The sequence below is a fragment of the Lagenorhynchus albirostris genome, chromosome 10 (genome assembly GCF_949774975.1).
Source record: "Lagenorhynchus albirostris chromosome 10, mLagAlb1.1, whole genome shotgun sequence".
In the NCBI taxonomy this organism is placed as follows: domain Eukaryota; kingdom Metazoa; phylum Chordata; class Mammalia; order Artiodactyla; family Delphinidae; genus Lagenorhynchus; species Lagenorhynchus albirostris.
Window position 1 is genome coordinate 44,831,089 of NC_083104.1, and position 22,643 is coordinate 44,853,731.

General features: G+C 40.5%; 1 protein-coding gene across 1 annotated transcript in view; it reads right to left on the reverse strand.

Moving 5' to 3' along the window:
* ULK4 (unc-51 like kinase 4) overlaps positions 1 to 22,643 on the reverse strand; it is a 506,210-nt gene that overhangs the window by 318,399 nt on the left and 165,168 nt on the right. Inside the window, exons 27-29 of the mRNA XM_060164074.1 lie at positions 16,952 to 17,003; positions 16,707 to 16,851; positions 3,133 to 3,225 (exon numbers count right to left, since the gene is read on the reverse strand). Of these exons, the coding sequence (XP_060020057.1) occupies positions 3,133 to 3,225; positions 16,707 to 16,851; positions 16,952 to 17,003 (290 nt within the window). The remainder of the gene's footprint in view (positions 1 to 3,132; positions 3,226 to 16,706; positions 16,852 to 16,951; positions 17,004 to 22,643) is intronic.

Below are 22,643 nucleotides of genomic sequence, written 5' to 3' on the forward strand. Positions count from 1 at the left end.
TAAGGACTTAACTGGTGGCGCGCAGGTTAAGAATCCGCCTGCCAATGCTGGGGACGCGGGTTCGAGCTCTAGTCAGGGAAGGTCCCACATGCCACAGAGCAATGAAGCCTGTGCACCACAACTACTGAGCCTGCACTCTAGAGCCCACGAGCCACAACTACTGAGCCCACGTGCCACAACTACTGAAGCCCGTGCGCCTAGAGCCCATGCTCCACAACAAGAGAAGCCACCACAATGAGAAGCCCATGCACCGCAACAAAGAGTAGCCCGTTCGCTGCAACTAGAGAAAGCCCACACGCAGCAACAAAGACCCAAAGCAGCCAAAAATAAATAAACAAATTTTTTAAAAAAAACATTAATTCTAAAAAAAGCAGAAAAATTATAGTCTATAAATACTACAGAGATTTAATAAATAATTGTTCAGTACAATGAGGTGAGAACTGACTTTTTAGAAGTATATGTGTTTATTTTTGTGTATGGTGTTAGGGAGTGTTCTAATTTCATTCTTTTACATGTAGCTGTCCAGTTTTCCCAGCACCACTTATTGAAGAGGCTGTCTTTTCTCCATTGTATATTCTTGCCTCCTTTGTCATAGATTAGGGGACCATATGTGCATGGGTTTATCTCTGGGCTTTCTGTCCTGTTCCATTGATCTATCTTTCTCTTTTTGTGCCAGTACCATACTGTCTTGATTACTGTAGCTTTGTAGTATAGTCTGAAGTCAGGGAGCCTGATTCCGCCAGATCTGTTTTTCTTTCTCAAGATTGATTTGGCTATTCAGGGTCTTTTGTGTTTCCACACAAATTGTGAAACTTTTTGTTCTAGTTCTGTGAAAAATGACATTGGTAGTTTGATAGGGATTGCAACGAATCTGTAGATTGCTTTGGGCAGTAGAGTCATTTATATAAAAATAAACTCAAAATGGATTAAAGTCTAAATATAAGGTCAGACACTATAAAACTCTTAGAGGAAAACATAGGTAGAACACTCTATGACATAAATCACAGCAAGATCCTTTTTGACCCACCTCCCAGAGAAACAGAAATAAAAATAAACAAATGGGACCTAATGAAATTTCAAAGCTTTTGCACAGCAAAGGAAACCATAAACAAGACGAAAAGACAACCCTCAGAATGGGAGAAAATATTTGCAAACAAATCAACGGACAAAGGATTAATCTCCAAAATATACAAGCAGCTCATGCAGCTCAATATCAAAAAAACAAACAACCCAATCCAAAAATGAGCAGAAGACCTAAACAGACATTTCTCCAAAGAAGATATACAGATTGCCAACAAACACATGAAAGAATGCTCTACGCCACTAATATTAGAGAAATGCAAATCAAAGCTACAATGAGGTATCACCTCACACCAGTCAGAATGGCCATCATCAAAATATCTAGAAACAATAAATGCTGGAGAAGGTGTGGAGAAAAGGGAACACTCCTGCACTGCTGGTGGGAATGTGAATTGGTACAGCCACTATGGAGAACAGTATGGAGGTTCCTTAAAAAACAACAAATAGAACTACCATATGACCCAGCAATCCCACTACTGGGCATATACCCTGAGAAAACCATAATTCAAGAAGAGTCATGTACCAAAATGTTCATTGCAGCTCTATTTACAATAGCCAGGAGATGGAAACAACCAAAGTGTCCATCATCGGATGAATGGATAAAGAAGATGTGGCACATATATACAATGGAATATTACTCAGCCATAAAAAGAAACGAAATTGAGCTATTTGTAATGAGGTGGACAGACCTAGAGTCTGTCATACAGAGTGAAGTAAGTCAGAAAGAGGAAGACAAATACCATATGCTAACACATATATATGGAATTTAAGAAAAAAAATGTCATGAAGAACCTAGGGGTAAGACAGGAATAAAGACACAGACCTACTGGAGAACAGACTTGAGGATACGGGGAGGGGGAAGGGTGAGCTGTGACAAAGCGAGAGAGAAGCATGGACATATATACACTACCAAACGTAAGGTAGATAGCTAGCGGAAAGCAGCCGCATAGCACAGGGATATCAGCTCGGTGCTCTGTGACCACCTAGAGGGGTGGGATAGGGAGGGTGGGAGGGAGGAAGATGCAAGAGGGAAGAGATATGGGAACATATGTATATGTATAACTGATTCACTTTGTTATAAAGCAGAAACTAACACACCATTGTAAAGCAATTATACCTCAAAAAAGATGCTTAAAAAAAAAAAAAGAACCATGTACCACAATGTTCATTGCAGCTCTGTTTATAATAGCCAGGACATGGAAGCAACCTACGTGTCCATCAACAGATGAAGGGATAAAGAATACGTGGCACATACATACAATGGAATATCACTCAGCCATAAAAAGAAATGAAATCGAGTTATTTGTAGTGAGGTGGATGGAGCTAGAGACTGTCATACAGAGTGAAGTAAGTCAGAAAGAGAAAAACAAATACCGTATACTAACACATACATATGGAATCTAAAAAAAAAAAAAAAAAAGGTTCTGATGAAACCAGAGGCAGGACAGGAATAAAGACACAGACGTAGAGAATGGACTTGAGGACGCGGGGAGGGGGAAGGGTAAGCTGGGACAAAGTGAGAGAGTAGCACTGACATATATACACTACCAAATGTAAAATAGATAGCTAGTGGGAAGCAGCCGCATAGCACAGGGAGATCAGCTCGGTGCTTTGTGACCACCTAGAGGGGTGGGATGGGGTGGGTAGGAGGGAGACGCAAGAGGGAGGGGACAAGGGGATATATGTATACATATAGCTGATTCTCTTTGTTATACAGCAGAAACTAACACAACATTGTAAAGCAATTGTACTCCAATAAAGATGTTAAAAAGAATAAAAGTATATGTGTATTTTCTCTTTAAAGAATTTATAATTTTAAAGCATAATGAATTCCACAGTATGCAAGCTCTAATAAAGAATAAAAATATGAGAACATGACCCAAAACACCACAGATGACAGATACTACAAACCATAAAACATGAAAATTTACCACTTTGGTAACTCAAACATAAGCCTTGTAGAATCTCATCATCTTTAACAACATTTTCAGAACACAGAAAACTCACTTTCTAGATGAGAAACAAAGAAAAGAAAATTTGAAGTGACAGTACCTGGTAAAAGTTGGGTTGTGTTCAGTCATGGCAACTAGCAGCTTCAGAGCATATGCTGGTACGGGGTCAGGCTCCGTGAGGATGTGCTCGTACCTGAAATGACAACGTGATTAAAAAACACTCAGTGCTTTTGTCACTTAACGTTTCCTCTGAACAACAGAAACAATATTCCATGTTTTAAACGTGTGGAAGAAAATAGATACTGAGATAAATGTAGGAGATATAGGACCGGCACTTGCCAATGGTGGTGATGAGACTGACCTACCTCACAGAGCAGGGATGTTGGGAAAATTCAATGAGACAATGCAGGTAAAATGATTAGTATTGAGCTGCACACACAGCAAGAGGCCCAGAAACATTAGGCATTTGTGTCGGGTGTCGCAAGACCACCCTCACATTCGGGGATTCTAGAGGACTCATGAGACTCACATACAGTTGTATTTATAGTACAGACTTTGTACAGCAGCACAGCAAGGGCACACAGCTGAGTCATAAGGGAGACAGACACAGGTGGAGGCTGGAAGATTCTACGTCCAACCTTCTTATCCTCTCTCCCTCCCACGAGCAGTCACACAGAGCACACTCTCCCCCCAGCCACAAAAACGCAGCATGTGTGCGTGATGTTACTGCCCAAGGAAGCCCATTAGACACTCAAGTGACCAAGGTATTTATCATGTGGGGCTGGTCGCATAGGCAACCTAACATGTATCAAAAATCCCAGACTCCCAGAATGAAAGCAGGCATCCAGCATAAACCATACTGTCTGCACAAACAGTCTGGACACTGTGCACTACCCTCATCAATTAAACACTGACTGGCAGCTCTCTGAGAGCCAAGTTCCAAGATGGCAGCCAAGGCCAACCTTGCAAGCAGGGCTTTCTCAGGAGAGCAGGCTCAGACCTGCTATGTCAACTCTTTGCTGAATGGCATTCTTATTAATACTTTAGAACCTGAAATGAAAAGTATTACCAGAGAGAATAAAACTCAAAATGTCTTCATCCAAAGTTTCCACTGCGCTCCCATGTTATTTGCTAGATATAGAGCTGGCCTGTATACTGTGTGTGACCTACTTAGGTTCAGCTATCCAGTAAACAACACCATGTAGATGCTCAATTAATAAGCACCAAATGAATGAATGAATAAATGGACAAACTAACCAATCAACTTTACGACTTAACTCTCCAGAACAACCAACTAACAAGGGAGCAGAACATCTCCAAAAATCCAAAATGTGTATTTAAAACTCCATGACACGAAGCAGATGTTTTATCCTCTAGAGAAGAGGGCCCCAGGCTCTCACTCAGAGCCTATTTAGTCTCATTTTGGAAATCATTACATAACAAGCTTAATTATGCAGCCTCTAAGCCCACAGTCCTTAAAAAAGGAGCCAATAAAGGGAGGAGAGGGACTATTACAGAAAGACAACCCAAGAATTACAAGAAGTGGGGCTTGAAAGCATAGGAAAAACAAAAGAAAGCAAACCCAGGAACTCCTAGCAGAAAGCAGTCCAGGGAGCATTTAACGCAGAGGAAGCAGCCGCTCATCCCCCAATGGGACCTGAGGGCCCATTACACACCATAATGTTCAAAACGGGGGTAGTGAGTCAAGAAAATGTTAAACTGGGTAGAACACTCTGTTTAAGGGGCCAGGAAGTACCATATTTTAGTAATTTTTCTGATGAAATATTTTTAAGTTACAGCAATTAAAGATTCACCCATGTACGACAAAGATAAAAGACAAAATACCAATCGTTACTAAATAAAATATTAACAAATAAAAATCAAATTGAGGAAAACCAGACATTTTATCATACGAATAAAACAAAAATCAAGGAACATCTTTAGAGGTGATAAAAATATATTTGTGAAATTAGCATACAATTTGAAATGTTTTTAAAAAGGAACAACTCAGCATTTTCCTTTTCTTAATAGTCTTATAAAATAAAAAGCTCTTATCATCCTCAATTGGGAGCACCCAAGACTACCTTTAGGTTCAATGATTTGCTAGACAGACTCACAGCACTCAGAAAAGCTGTTATGTTCCCGATTGCGGTTTATTACAGAGAAAGGATACTGGTTAAAATCAGCAAAGATGAAAGGCACATAGTACAGAGTCCAGGAGGGACCAGGCAACAAGCTTCTAGCTGTCCTCTCCCAGTGCAGTTGTGTGGACAGAGCTTAATCCTCCCAGCAACGAGGCGTGAAAACACGTGTGAAGTACTGCCAGCCAGGGAAGCATTGGCGTCCAGGGTTTTATTAGCGGTCAGTCCCTTAGGTGTGGAGTGCCTGTGTGGCTAACCTCTGTCTCCAGCCCCTCCGAGGGTCAAGCTGATATGGTGTGGCCCAATGCCCCGCCTTAATTCACACTGTTAGTGTGAATTATCTGGCATGGCTCAAGGCCCCAGGGATACGGACTCTCTTATCAGGAAGGATACTCCAAAGGCTCAGAAGGACTCTCCCAGAAGGGAGTCAAGAGCCAGTTTCTTCATAATGTGCAGGGTTTGAACCACCCCACACCTGCTGAGCTAAGCGTTTACAGCACACATCCTTAACAGGGAAACGGAGGCACTGCTGAGTTTATAGTGAGGCATTAAAGTCCGAGATGAGAGAAGAATGCACTCTTCCACTGATGACTGGTATTCGCAAATTGTCAGCCAGAGAATTTCAACAGAAGTAGGAGGAAGAAGCTTCTTTAGGAGTCACTCACATACCCCAGATGACCAGCTCCCCTCGTCCCCACCCCCAGACTTACTGGAATCACTGAGGAAAGGACCACAAAACTATGAATTTTAAAAAGCTGCCCATGGGATGTCCTTACTCACATGCTTGTATAGAAAGCAGAGAAGAATATATGGACAATTAGTTAGAAATATAATAGAGAAAACAATCTCCAGAGGACTGAAAAATATGAAATATTTTTAAAGGGACTTAAGAATATGTAGAACCTACATTTAAAAACAAAACACTGATGAAACTTTTACTGTCTGAAATACAAATGTGTTGAGGTCGTTTGAAGGTTATCTAACCTTGAAACAGGAGGGAAGGATGAAGCTTGTACCAGCCTAACGCGTAACAATTCTCCCAAAGAATATTGCTATGTTTTTCCCCCCTTGGAAAAAGGGCAAATTTTATAATGGATATGTTTAGAATAGAAATATTGATCTACTGAACATATTTTAGATAGGTTTCTAATGGTCAGCAAGAACTAGCCAAAAGAATGCTGTGATTTCTTAAGCTTGTCTTTCTCAAGAGAGAGAATGCAACTGAGCTGATAGTAATTGTATTTTGCACTCCTCTGAATAAGACTTGGCAGGAAAACAAAACAAAAAAGATAACGCCAGACTCCTGATATGGCTATAAAGGAGAGTGTCCAGTGAGGAACTGGCCCACTTGGATGGACGGAGGCTGGAGACGAGCCCTCCAAGTGCCCTGAGCCTGGCCAGAGACTGCGATCGCTATCGACATGAGAGCATGCTGTCCAGATAGTGTCCCAACACCCTTCTCTTCCACTTCTAGGATCCTCCCCAAATAAGGGATCTTTGCTAGGTCCCAAACAGCTGAAAACCAGGCAAGAAAAGCCATTAATACTAAATTCTCTATCCAAGAGGAGAGCAAAGTGCTAAAAATCACATATTCAGGGATCCGAGGGATAGACTCTTCTCTACCTCCTCAAGCGCCTGGAGTAACCAGTGTCAAGCAGGTAGGCTGGCAGAACATTGAAACAGGCTACCTAGATAACTCTGATTATTGTGAGGAGTTATTCTGGGGGTGTGACCAAAGAACTGGCCACATGGAAAGAAGTGCCTATTTCACTGAGGGAAACGGGAGGCACCATATCATGAAAAGGTCCACTCTGCTGGAATTAAACCCTAAACTCACTTTTCACATGTCAATGGAGTGTACTCTGAGAATCTGGGAGGAAAGAGTGATTCCAGGATATCCAAGGAATTTTTAAGGACAAATACAATGAGGAAGAAGCTGCTACAAGAAAAGCTAAAGTACTTTACAAAACCACTAGAATTGTTAAGTGTAGCGTGGGATCAAGAATAGACACACAAATTAAAAGGAAAGAAAGGTGACCCAACATTGGACAAGAAAGAGTCATCACAGAAAGGGAGACAGAATGGTCAGGCCATATCTTAAGAAAATGTGTCATCAATAAATTAAAAATTCAAGTACCAATTTTTAACTTTGTTGAAATACTAAAATGAGTAAATATTCACATATTCTTAGGTGAGAAGGCCTCTATAGCATGACAACAAAGAGAAATGAATCCAAAAAATATTCACAGTTTTAAAGTTTTTAAGTAGTAAATGTTTCTCAGTGGCAAAACCACCATAAACAAATCAAATGCAGGAAAATTTATTTGCAGAATATTGGTATATTTTATACATTCTTAATATATAAAGAGCTATTTGCAAACCAACAACCATCCCACCAAAAAAAAAAAAAAAGTACAAAATCCACCTAAGAAGAATATAAATGGCCAACAAATACGGGGAGAAAATTGTCAGCATGATGACTATCTAAAGGAATGCAAGCTGAAGCTACTAAGAGTACAGAAAAATAGGCAGTTTCATAAACAGAAGCTGGTAGTATACACCGTTTGTCATCTTCAAAAGAAAATTGTCAAAACATGTCAAATGCCCTTAACATGTATTTAATTTTCAACACAGTGGTTCCACATCTAGAGATTCAACAAAAGGAAATCAGTATGCACCCAAAGATGTAGCCCTAAAAATGGTCTTTGTAGCAGTACATATAATGGTGAAATACTGGGAAAATCCTACATATTTACTAACCAGGAATTGTTTAATGATTTTAAAACATTTATAAATGTAGGTATAGGTAAGGAGATTACAAGACAGTCAATAAAAGAGTGTTATATAAGTATAGATACAGATATTCACAGTATGATGTCTGGGGGTAGGAGGAAGACACAGGTTCCAAGGAGGAAATTTCAGAAAGTACTAAGTAAATCTCACCAGGAATGGAGAAACCGTATAGTGGAGAAGGCAGATGTTAACATAAAATGGTAGGCAAGAGGCAAAACACTGAGAGCCTTGAATGGCGGGGTAAGAACTATTAATGTTATTTTCTGCAACCTAAAGGTTTCAAGGTTTCTGAGCAAAGGAAGCTATGAGGAAGGCATTATGTTAAAATGCATTTGTAATAGTGCAAGGTGGATTCCAGGCTTAAAGGGTTTAAAGGAAGGAGATGTGTGAGGTTAGATAAAGAGAAGGCTGCCAAACAGCAAAAGCATGGAGGTGAAATCTACCTTCAGAGAAAGTTGCGGACTTTCCCTGGACTGCTATGACAAAGGAGAAGATAGCCTACTCTTTTGGGCATTTTCTGTACAGGTTCTTCCAAAATTTGCACTAGGTGATATCTTGAGTCAACTCCAAAATTTTATGAACTGAGAGAGGGCATAAATCAGATAAATAGTTGGTATCTTGAGACTTTCCAATCTTGTGTTTTTATGTGACCTAAGTTCTACACGACACTCTATTGTCTTGCATGGATGCATAGATACTTAGGCATATCAGTAGTTACATGGATACACAGTGGATGGAGAAATAAACAAATGGTGGGAAGACACATATATACATACATATATATATATATAATATTTTTTAAGTGAGAGAAAGATAAGTAAGACTTCAAAATAAGTATTAAATATAATTTCAGATAGTAAGCCCTAACGTCTGGGCTTCTTCGATAGAATCAACAGCAAATTTTCATTATGAAGGCCTGAAAGGCTAAAAAAACCAACCAAACAATGACTTCACTAAAGCAACACTTAAGGTTTATAAAATATTATCCAAAGAACTGGAGCACTAGAATTATTCTGATTCAGAAGGATGAAAGTACCTTTACCTTTACTCTAACTCCCAAATTATCCCAATTCAGATTCCCATAGGTTGTACCCCCAAAAGAGGAAAAATCACTCCACCTAAATGCACTGATTTAGGTACACACTCAAAACATAAAAGGATTAAGTAAAAAGAACAAAGTGGAACTTTCTTTTGGTGCAAAAATATTTAATTAAATATTATCTGCAAAAAAAGAAAACCTTATCTAAGGAATGGCCAAAAATGAAATACTCCTATATATTCTGATTCCCATCAAAGATGGTCAAGTTCATGCCTATTTTAACATAGAATACTTGTAGTTAAGGGAGACAAAGATGCAATACAGAAACATCTGGATGTCCTCTGAGCCACCAACACAGAAATCAGGTAGTGAAACTCATGACTTTTGCTGGATATTATTTCAGAGACATCAACTCTACAGTGTGTTGCAACTAACCAAATCCATTTATAAATTCAAATTTCTAAAAGGAAATACAATTCTAAGCTGTCAAGGATACAGTCCTTTCTGAGATTTTAAAAAACAAAGCCTTAATAATTTATGAAGTCATTATGGCCCTGATGATTGTACAGGTCACAAGAGAATTGTTAAAAAAAAAAAAAAAGAAAGACAGCACTCACTTTCCCCAGGAGAGAAATGCTGAATGTCCTACTGTCATAAAAACACTGTAAACACATTTATATCAGCGTGATCTCTTTTCAATACAAAACACTCAAAGCTAAAGAAAAAGATGAAAACAGAACAAAACATGTCGCAAAGTGGTTCCAGTCTACCAAAGGCAAATTGCTCAGCGCATTTTTTCCCCACGGCTTGCTGCCTGGCATAAAGCCTTTCCTGACTATGCTATTGAAATAAAATAAAATAGGCACTCCCTCCATTTCCCCTTGTCGATTTTTAAAAAAAAGTGTAACCTAGAAGTTGAGAATTATGTTTTATTTGGCAGACTTCTTGAGGACTTAAGCCTGAGAGGCAGCCTCTCAGGTCGATCTGAGGAACTACTCCAGAGAAGTAAGGGAGGAGCCAGGATATACAGGAGTTTTTGCAACAAAAACCAGGCAGGTAGTCGGAACATCAAAAGATTACTGTCAATTAAAGAAAAACCAGGCACCTCAAGTGAACGAATCTAGCACTTTTCTCTGTATGGGAAGATGCAAAAGTCTGGGCTGACTGAAATCATTCCTTTGATATGCACCTTAGCTATCTGGGGCCAGTGTCCTGCTTTTCTCCATCCTGAATCCCCCCAGGGTGCACAGTCTGGGGTGGTGGCAGTGGCTGAGGGCTTGATGGCCACAACATCCTTTGTTTACTGATACGGCAGGTGTCATTCTCTACCTACTTACCCCATTTTCTGTATTTTCTTCAGAGCACACACAATTAACTGAAATCACCTTATATATTTATTTACTGCTTTGTCTCACCCAATATACTGTAAGAACACCGAGGGGCAAGGATTCAATCTTTCTCACCACTGTATTCTGAGTTCCTGGCACATAGAAGTCACTTGATATATCATTTATATGATAAATGGGAGAAAGGAGGGAGAGGAGAGCAGAGAAAGGGTTTTAAACCTCCTGTGAACAATCACACAAGGTAGTTCAAATTACATTATTTACATTTGTAGGAATATTAGAATTTCCTCTTCCCCAAGAGTAGTGATGTGTTTCCTGAGTGGAGGATCTAGTCCTGTTTATAGCTAAATACTGAAAGAGCAATGCTCTCCCCTTACGTAACAAGTGTCAGAAGAAAAAGTTCAAACAGTCAGCAGAGGACTCCTTTCAATGTTAAGATTTCACTGATAATGACTTTGATATAAAACTTCTGAGAGATGCTGCTTTTAATTAATAAGGTCACTCTGGGCTTAAGTTCCATTAAATATTGCCTCTTCTCTTCTGCATGAACCTTTAAAATTCAATCTTATCTCTTTGCTGGAAAAAGTCACGGCAATTTTCTGAGTATATGTGGTTTATCTTTCTTCCCAGAAAAAAACTTCTCCTCATTAACCATACAGATAGCAGTTACGTTCCATTTCAACTATCTTGAAGAAAGGAGGAGAAATGGAAAGCAGGAAGGGGAAGGAGGAAGGGAGGGCACACACACCAAGTCAATGGCAGAGCCAAGATTTGAATACAAATACATTGTAATCACAAGATCCACATTACCAATGAACACTACTACCAGCTTCAATAAGCATATGGTTTTCTCAAGCTGGTGGCCAAAGAGGAAGTCAGAGTAATGGCAAGCATGAAGGGGATTTGACAAACCACTGTTGACGTGAAGATGCAGGGGCCACGTGAAAAGAATTACGGGCACCTAAAAGAACGTGAGGCAGCACAGAAACAGTGACTTTGGTCCTGCATCTGTATACTGGGATGAATGATGGCCCCCAAAAGATATGTCCAAGTGCTGACCCCCTGCGAATGTGACCTTATTTGGGAAAAGGGTCTTTACAGAAGTAGGTAAGGATCTTGAGGTAAGATCACCCTGAATTTAAGGGTAGGCCCTAAAGATAATGACAGATGTCCTTACAAGAGAGAGGCAGAGGCGATTTACAGATGTAGGTAAGGATCTCGAGGTAAGATCACCCTGAATTTAAGGGCAGGCCCTACATATAATGGCAGATGTCCTTACAAGAGAGAGGCAGAGGTGAATGTCAGGCAGACACACAGGGGAGAAGGCCATGCGAAGACAGACACAGACTGGAGAGATGCTGCCATAAACCCAGGATGCCCGGCAGCCACCAGAAGCTGGGAGAGATGAGTGGATCCACCCTCAGAGTCTCAAAAAAGAACTAACCCTGCTGACACCTTGATGTCAGACTTCCAGCCTCCTAAACTGTGAGAGAACACATTTCTGTTGTTTTAAGCCGTTAGCTTTGATATTTATTTAACTTATACTTAAACATTTATGACTTGCAAACTTCTACAGTTAAAAAAAATGATTAATTTATGAAATACCTGGCTCTACCAGACAATCCATTCCACAAAGGCAGAGGCTGTGCCTATCTTAGTCATTATTAGAAATATGCCCATGAAATAAGATGGATACAGTTAGTATCAGTGAATGAACGGGCTGATGAAGAGAGAAAACATTTTCTCCCAAGCTTATTTCACAGAACTCTCACATACAGGTTTCTGCTAGAAATAAGCTGGTCTGCTTACTGCCCACCACTCTGCCACTTCCACACCTCTGCTTACCCCATTCCTGCCTGGGGTAGCCACGCCTCTTCCATCCAATCATACCCAGGTTTCAAAGTCTAACTCAAATACCACCTCTCTATATGTGGTTATTACATAATCCTCCACATACAAAAGGCACTAAACAAATGCTTGTAACTAAACTTCATCTCTTTAGAAAGCAAAGCATGCACAGTGAGAAGGGGTAACAGTTCTTTGATATTCACAATTTATATAGTAAGCCATTCACTCATGTTATCTATGATAGATGGGGTGATGCGTCAACTTGACTGGGCCACAGGCCACCAACGTTTGATTACTGGTGTGTCACCAAACATTCTGGGTGTGTCAGTGAGCGTATTTCTGGATGAGATTAACGTTTGAGTCAGTAGACTGAGTAAAGCAGATTGCCCTCCCTACTGTGGGTGGGCCTCATCTAATCCACTGAAGACCAAAATAGAACAAAAAGACTAAGTAAGAAGGAACTCCTCCTGCCCCACTTCCTTGAGCTGGGACATGGGTCTTTTGCTGCCTTTGGTCTTGAATGGAAACATCAACTCTTCTTGGGTCTCCAGCCTGTCAGCTTTCAGACTGGTACTGGTAAGTATACCCTCAGCTCTCCTTGTTCTCAGGCCTTCAGACTCAAACTGGAACTATACCATTGGCTCTCCTGGGTCCCAGCCTGCACACTGCAGATCTTAAGACTTCTTGGCCTCCATAATCATGTGAGCCAATTCCTTATAATAAACCTCAATCTCAATCTCAATCCCTCCCTCTCTCTCTTTCTCTCTCTCTCTCTCTCTCTCTCTCTCTCTCTCTCTATATATATATATATATATATATATATATCCTATTTGTTCTGAGAACCATAACTAATACTTATTTTAATATGATATTTATTCTTACAACTGAATTTTCATTCATATCACACCGCAGTTCTGAAAAGCACCTGGAACAGAGGTATTACATGGTATTTAACAAAATTAAATTATTGTGCTCCCTGAAAATTTTGTAACAGCCATTAGAAAAGACATCCACTCTTTTCGCTAGAATCATCAACCAGGAGCCACTTAACCACCAAGTACAAAGAGCTTCTTTGAGAACAAAGCCACATAGATGTAGGCAGAGAAGAGATGGTAAGAAAGAGACATACACACAGTACTGTAGACATAATTCAAACCCCTGAATCCAGCTATATTTGACACCAGCACAAGTCTCTGACTTCTTCATTATGTGAGCAAATAATTACTTTGCAAATTAGTCTGAGTTAAGTATTACTGTTTGCAAATAAAATCGTCTTAACTGGGGCTTCCCTGGTGGTGCAGTGGTTGAGAATCCACCTGCCAATGTGGGGAACATGAATTCGAGCCCTGGTCCGGGAAGATCCCACATGCCGCGGAGCAACTAAGCCCGTGTGCCACAGCTACTGAGCCTGCACTCTAGAGCTCATGAGCTACAACTACTGAGCCTGCGTGCTGCAACTACTGAAGCCCGTGCACCTAGAGCCCGTGCTCCGCAAGAAGAGAAGCCACCGCAACGAGAAGCCTGCACACCGCAACAAAGAGAAGTCCCCGCTCGCCGCAACTAGAGAAAGCCACGTGCAGCAATGAAGACCCAACTCAGCCAAAAATAAATAAATAAAATAAATAAATTTATTAAAAAAAAAGAAATCGTCTTAACTAATACAACACTTACAGGTGAAAAGATTGTCACCTTGGCTTTACCCAAAGTATTTTTTAAGGTCAAAGAAGGATTAAAACTTTAACAAAATTAAAAGGATCGACGTTAATATGTCTATTTGCACATTGAAGCAGGTTTTATATAGCTCTTATAAACTCTAGAAACTTCATTATTCTTAAGCCATTATATGCACATACTCATTGAAGAACATGAATTTTCCATTATGAGCATTTCTAAACTTATTAATTACCAAGAGCTATCTTCAAAGACCAAATTCCTTGTCAAGGTTTCTAGTTTTCCAGTATCAAAGTTAAATGAATTCATCATTTGTATTTCATTTTTTTAAATTTTTTTACATAATACTTATTGAGCCCTTACTATATATGCCAGGTGGGCACAATCATCAGCTTCTATTTAATGGCCACTTCTATGAAGTATGTAGTATTACTATCACTGTACCATTACAATCTTCATTTTAAAGTTTAATAGGAGGGATTACAATGTTCCTAATAATAACAGTAGTGGTGCTACATATTTGTCAAGAACGTACTATAGGGGATTTCCCTGGTGGTCTAGTGGTAAAGAATCTGCCTTACAATGCAGGGCATGTGGGTTCGATCCCTGATCAGGGAACTAAGATCCCATGTGCTGCGGAGCAACTAAGCCCGCCTGACACAACTACTGAGCTTGCGCTCCTCAACTAGAGAGCCCACGCGCCCTGGAGCCCGCACGCCACAACTAGAGAAGAGAAAAAACAACCCACACGCCACAACTATAGAGAAGCCCGCATGCCTCAACGAAGATCTCGCATGCTGCAACTAAGACCCAATGCATCCAAAGATAAATAAAATAAACAATAAAAAAAGAATGTACTATGTCCCACTGTACGGAGTGCTTTACAAGAAGTATCCCACGTAATCCTCATTTCTGAATCTTTTAAATTAGGTACTATTATCCTCATTTTATAGATGAGGAAACTGAGGCTTAAAGAATTAAATGCAGAGCCAAGACCTGCACTTCACATCAGAATCAGTACACAAGGTTTGAAAACACTCCACACCACATCCCAATAAATCCCATAACATTATCCAAAGTGCATTTCAAATTGCTTAATCAAAACCTGAGCTCATCTACATTACATTTGTTCTTGAGTTGCCATGTGGTTTACATTTGTGTTTTCCTCTTTAATTCCTCATCTCTGGAAAAGGTAAAGATGCCCATTAAAGGAAATACATATTATTTATGATAGCTCAAATGAATAAAACAGGAGCACTAAAATTATAGATTCAATACTTTTTATACTACAGACTGTTCCATAAGTGGGCAGACTTTAGAAACGATGAGATTTTATTTCAAATGTGCATCAGTGCTAACAAACTATTGTTAAACTGAGAAGTCTTGCTGGAGGAAATCCTGTCCCTCTTGGGGGACATCTCAGGTCCTGAAAAATGCTTCAGCACAAGTCGTCGGGTAGCAGATAAGATGGCACTGATAGCATTAATTAACCCCATGAAACAAGATTGGAATCTTATATCTACCCACATTAAGTACAAACCACACATGCACACACGCATATATAACAAATGCAACCAAAAATATATTCATTGATAGTTTATCACTGAGAAAGCTCCACATGACAAAGTTTAATTGTTTTTCATTTAGATAATCATTTTCTTACTCTGAGTATCAAAAGTATTCTTACTGTATGTATTACCAGGAGTCTCCCTGAAGCCAACTGCAGAAGCACGGGAAGCAAAAAGAACCAAGGGGCTAGCTTGTGAATCAAGCCGTCACAGGTCAAGCTCCCGTCAGTCAAGACAGGCTCCCTCAGCTGGGAGAAGGGTTGTCACACGCTGGCTACACACTTCATAAAATATACCTTCCTAAGCCAACAAGGAGTGGTTGAGCTCTTCGGAATATAATTAGGTCTGGTTTCTATATTGCGCAAAAAAAAAAAAAGGTTTTTTAATAAGAACAGATCTTGAGAAGTTTAACAAATATCGGGGAGCATCTGGTGGAGCTGCCATCCTTGAAAACTTGCTGAACTGACTCAGACTGCAGGCCAGGCCCTGAGGAAGCAGGATCAGGCACGCGCTTTAATGCCTGACGCGCTTTCCAACATTTGTTTAATTTTATAAAAAATTTATTTAATAGTGATACGTGGCATGCACTTTTTTTAAGCTTCAATTTTTTTAACTTCAACTTTTTTCTTTGATAAAATTTACAGTGTTGTCTGAATTATAAGGTGCCATTTTAGAGCTTAACATATTTGCACTGGGTGCTCTTAGCAGTCATCCTATTATGTGTGTGCTGTGTGAACAATGGAGTAAAAGGAAAAACATACTCCCCTTCTGTTCATTAATACTCATTAACTGTTCTGCCAGCATCCCTCCCCCACAAAAAAACATTCTGTTTTTAACTCAACTTAATTTCCATTCCAAGAGTTTGGAGGGGAGGAAAGGAAGATTTCTTTCCATCTCTATTATTTCTGAGTAGGTCCAGGAAAAGTCCCAATTTTATGTTCAGGAGTCTTGTCATGTGGACCTTGAATAATAAACCTTATCCCTCTGGCCACAAACATTTTTAAATCTGCAAAACTCCAGTCATGTCCCCTGGAGAAAACAGATAAAGTTCTAAATGGATATTTTGAAGATGGACTGAGATTCTCCTGCATCCTGTGCAGCATAGTAGTTACTGCCTCTCTTTCTAGACCTCTTTTACAGCGAGTGCATAAGCCCCCGGACAAAAATATAAGGTCCCTGCGATCCCGAGCCCATCATTGGACCTCGTCTGCCAGAAGCATCCTGGGCACCCTACACTTCTCTGCCTGAGTGCAGTGCATGGGACTTACTGGGGAAGTAAGACATCTCTAATGAGAGCCAGAAGACTGCTGTCAGAATCGACATTCGCCTCCTTCTTGCCATCACCAACCTCCTGGTTCACGAGCAGAGATGTGGTTTCTGAGAGCAGCCGCAAGCTGAAGAGTCTCCACTCCACTTGAAAGAAAAAAAAAATGCCAAGAACGTGACCACATGGAGATAGAATGAAAACAGAATGTGTAACTGATGGAATTCTCACTGATGTGGTCACACTTACCATTCCCGCTTTGAACCAAGGAGACCAAGGGTGGCAGGATATAATCAACCACCTAAAAGGAAAGACGTAAAAGACTTGGTTCAAATCCCTACAAACAAAAAACTGATATTGTTAGCGAACTCAAGTCCGTGTGCCTGACACACAGTGAGGCCAAACAATACCGAAACATCAGAGTTTGGAGCGGACAAAGGTTTATTGCAGGGCCCCGCAAGGAGACGGGTGGCTCTTGCCTTAGAAACCCTGAACTTCTCGAAAGCTTTGAGCAAAGCCCTTTTACAGGAAAGGTGAGGGAGGGGCAGGGTTAGTTGTTGGAAGCTTCTTGGTGTCAGACCCTTTGTTCCTGAGGTCGGGTCACGATGTTGCTGTAAACGTCCATCAAACAAATGTTAGTCTCTGTTCTGACAAGAAGGGGCAAGATCTCAAGGCTCAACTTTCGCCCACCGAGGTCCAGGCCTCGTTAAGAGGAGGGCTCCCTGCGCGGGCCGGTCACCCTGCCCGGGAGCGCTGGTCCAGCACCCAGCCCGGGTCCTCCCGCCAGAGCCTAGCCCGGCTGAGGAGGCAGATCTCAGCTGGCGGCGCCCTCGGTGCCAGGTCCCCAGGGCCAGGTCCCCAGACCCCGCCCAGCCGTCATCCCTGAGGGAGCCAGGCGCCCAGGACCCAGCCGGCCCTCAGGCTGCCCAAATCAGGAGCCGTGTCCCACGCACTGCTACCCACGGAGACCACCGCGACCGCCATTAGGTCGTGGAGGCAGGGATGGGGTAGAAGTTTGCCGCTGCCTCGAGGCCGAGCCTGGACCGTGGGCGGCCTGGCGAGGGCTCTGGAGCCCTGCAGGACACAGTCCGCAGCCTGCCCCCAAGGCCCCCAGCTCACCCGCTCACCCCCAGCTCACCCAGAGGGCCTGGAGGGCCCCAAGGAGAAGCCAGCCACGATCCGTCTCTCACCGCACTCTCTGCTACACGCAGACCACTGTGAGGCTGACTGTTGGGGGAGCAGGACATCTAACCACCCCACTAAGGGTCACACGCTGTCACTCGCACCCGCTCCACCCCTATTACAATATCAACCACTACTCATGCCTTTTCCACTGACAGAATCATTAGTCAAAGGAGTGAAAAAAAAAGCAACAGCTAAATTTACCCAGGATTTAAACTCTGCATGACATTTAATAAACCACCAAGCTCATTTAAATCTGAAAAAGTCCTCAGGTCAAAATGACATTATGGTCATCAAGACAGTAGTTTATCAAAACCTTCAGAGTTTATGAAAGGATCTTTAGTATATAATACAAACTCTGGTTGGCATGGGTTGACATTGAACCGTCAAATAAAGATATGTAAGCTGGTGATAATTAGTCGAGTTTAAAGTAAACAACAATTAAAATGTTGGAGGAAAAGGAGATACATAATCCTCATGTTTTTGCAAATACATCAAAGCGCTCTGACAAGTTAATCTTGGTGACTTTTAGAAATAGATTCCAAAGATCTAAACCCATTACACAAACCACCTCTACGATTTTCTAGTTATATCAGACAGAGCACAATCAAACATGGTTTGCAACCTACTCCAAAATAACAAATTTACCCCCCAAATGAAAATGGATCATGAAGAAAGGACAAATCATTTCCACAGTGTAATTCTGAAAACTACTATCTCATTTGGTGAACTCTTTTGGTGACAATAAACAAAATTCCTGTTGTTTATAGCTGAACTGATTCCTGATCCTAAGATGTGTATTTGCTCTCCTCACCACACTGACAAAAGGGCAGGAAAAGCGGTCCATGGCCCAACACCACCCTCTTGCTGTCCAAACCAATGAAAGGATACCCTACACAGGTAAGGATCTCCACACATGGGTAGGGGTCCGTCAGTGTTACCCTGTTCTAGCTCCACTCCACAAAATAAGTTTACCGTAACATTATATCTAGATATTTGTACCACAACCCTAAGAACTAGGGATGTTTTGTTTACCCTCTTCCATTAAGTGACATCACATCACTCAAAGCATAGACATCAAGCTTCACTAAGGAATTTTTAGAACTCTAAACTCCCAGGTACATCAAAAGCAAAAACTATGCAAAGAAGAGAAATACATCCCACTATCAACCGCTATCAACACGCTCAACATCTATCTTGAAGGTTTAAGAGAACATATTAAGAGAGGAGTGGGACTGAAATTATCTACATGTCCAACTCAATAAGTTCGAAAACCAACAATTAGGCATGGTCCAAAAAGCAAGGCTGTCAGAAGATGAAGAGACAAAAATCAGTAGTTTTCCAATATGCCTACAACCACCAAATAACATAATTAGAAAAAGATACCATTTACAACAGTAATAAAATTCTAAGGTGTCTACGACATCATGACTTTCATAGAAATATATATATATGTGTGTGTGTGTGTGTGTGTGTATATATATATATATATATATAAAAAATATGTATGACAGCCATCGATGGACTTCTGAAAAACAGCTTGAAAGCTGTCACAACCACGCTCACAACAAGAAAAAAGACAAACTGAAAATCAGCAACTCTTCTCAGACATACCAGAGACTTCAAGTCACAGGGCAAACCAGCTGTCCCCCAGAAGTGAAGAGACAGGCAAAGACAGAGAATCATGGCTTAACAGGAGCAAAAACCACCAGCGGAGCCAGCAGCTGGAGCAAAAACATAAAGGGTAACTGACTAATTGCTGGTGTCTGAGCAGAAGAGAGAAAACCTCCTTCAGGCCCTGCGTGCACCTGCACCTGACAACGGGGAGGGGGGTGAGGTGAGAAGCACTTGTGAAGTTCACAGCCCAGGCACACATGCTCAGAAGAGGAATGAAACCAAATCAGAGGGGCTACAGAACCCTCCTGCCCCCACCTCACCACATCAATAGGGCTCCTGTGTAATAACAGGATTACAACAGAGAGCTGCTTTATTATAAAGACACAGGCTTTATTTCAGAAGGAGCTATTAGGGAAACCCAAGACAACAGGAGAGACAAAGTAAGGACATTATGGGGAATTTTAGCCTCTGAAACCTACAGCTACGGCAAACAGTAAACACAGCCTGGCTCTTAGCCAGATAAACATAAAACTTCACACTAACGGCTCAGTGATCTCAGTTCATTTTACCTGATACATCATGCTGGAGTGAAATATTTGAAGTGCTGAGAGAGAAAAAAAACACCACCCTAGAATTCTGAGTGAAATTATCCCTCAAGAGTAAAAGGAAAAATAAAGACTTTCTCACACACACAATAACTGAAGAAATGTTTTGCCAGTAGACTTGCCTTGCAAGAAATGTTAAGTTTTTCAGAAAGAAGGAAAATGACATAGGTCAGACACTCAGATCTATACGTTAGAGAAAAAATAAATGAAGGTAAAATATAGTAATTGATGAGAAGCCTCAGAGAGGTCAACTCTGTGCAAATTAATCTGTAATTCCAATAAAAATAAATATTCTAACGAGGTTTGCATGAACTCCTCATACTGATTCTACAATGTATTTGGAAAGGAGAGGGTCAGGAATAATGGAAAATTTTCCAAAAAGCATGAGGCATATTTGGTTCACCTTCTCAAGTTTCCAAGTTTACTGTGATGGAAATAAACATGATGGCACAAGCAAAGGGGGAGACAAAGAGATTCATGGAACAGAACAGAGAGCCTAGAAACAGATACATATGGGAACGCAGTCAGTAGCAGATAGAGTACTACCAACAGTGGAAAAACATATAGACTATTCACTGAAGGGATAGGTACAATTTAGTTGTCTATTTGGTAAAAAAAAATATCATAATGTTAAAAAAAAAATTACTGGAGGCTTAAAGATCTAACAGTTAAAACAAAAGCTCTTAAAGGAAAACATGAGAGAATGGCCTTTGTGTTATTAGAGTAAGAGAAGGCTTTTTAAATGATACCTAAAAAGTACAAACTGAAAGAAAATACTAACAGGGACTTCCCTGGTGGCGCAGCAGTTGGGAATCTGCCTGCCAATGCAGGGGACACGGGTTCGAGCCCTGGTCCGAAAAGATCCCACATGCCACTGAGCAACTAAGCCCGTGCACCACAACTACTGAGCCTGCGCTCTAGAACCCGCGAGCCGCAACTACTGAAGCCTGCTCGCCTAGAGCCCGTGCTCCGCAACAAGAGAAGCCACAGCAATGAGAAGCCCACACGCCGCAGTGAAGAGTAGCCCCCGCTCGCCATAACGAGAGAAAGCCCGCATGCGGTAACGAAGACCCAATGCAGCCCAAAATAAATAAATTTATTTTTTTTAATACTAATAAATTTGACATTGAAATGAAAAATACTCGTAGAAGATGAGTCCTCATAAACAAAATGAGAAGAAAAGCCATTGGCTAGGAGAAAGTTCTGCAATCCCTATACCTGACAATGGATGAATATGCAGAATACATGAACAGGGGACCCCCCAAAGGAGACTACCTAAATAGCCAGTAACCATATCGAAACTACTCAACTCCACTAATAATAATCAGAGAAATGAAAGGTAGAACAAAACAGATACCAATTTACACAAATCCAGTTAGAAAATCACATAATACCAAGACTGGGGGAAATGGGTACTCACATACCACAAAAAAAAAAAATCAGTAAATCAGTATTTAACTTGGAAGAACAATTTCACAATACCAACCAAAGCTGAACATGAACACAGCATACAACTCAGCAATTCAGCTTCTACGTGACATATTTAAAAACACTCACTGCAGATCTGATTTCAGGAGCGAAAAGAGAGTGAATAAATCATTACATTTATACTTCATTATTTAATGAAAACATCAACTTGCAAAATGATACAGGCAGCATGACACTGTGTATCCTGAAACAACACCTATAATCTTAAAATACATACTAAATGTAAATTTCTGTATTAAAAATGTATTTCGTAAGTCTTAAAAGAAGAAATCTATTTAATTATAATATTATTTAATTTTTAAATTAACACAGTATTCCTCTGAATAAATCAAGGCAATTATAATAGCATCCCAAGATGATACAAATGTAATCCTTCCAACTGAGAATGATCCTTGAGAAGAAGTAACAGGAGGGTGGTAATGGAAAAATAAAATGCTTTTTATAATACGTAAATGAAGAATACAAGAAGGTTTAGAACATTATCTGACTATTCACCTTTAATTCATATTTTTGGTGAGCAATGACAGTTGACTACTTTATCAAACGAAAGCTACCCATTAAGACATGAACTGAAAAATGAAATTACACTGAAAATATCTGCATGCTTAGCCAGTCAAACCAGGCAAAGGATATAAAAACTGAACAATTTCATTAGTTTTATTTATACTCTATTCAATAACTACAGAGACTGAAATAATAAATGGTGTTCAGGAAAAGACTGTTGTTTTTTAAATCCTCACAAGAAAAAGGAGACCAAATATCTTTTGGCAAAATGTTCACTTAAAGTTACATATACAATGATTCCAGCAAAAAAGACAACATGAAAATAAAACATTTAAAATGTTAGTTACTTCGGAGATGAGAGCAAAGAAACATCTTTAGTTCCTGGAGTAGCGTTTAAGGCAGAAAATGTAAAGAAAATGTAACAAAGGAAGTTAAAGAAAATAAACCATTTCAATAAATTCCCATACAAATCAGAAGGGTATCTACTCTCAATAAAATGCAGGAGAGGGCTTCCCTGGTGGCGCAGTGGTTGGGAGTCTGCCTGC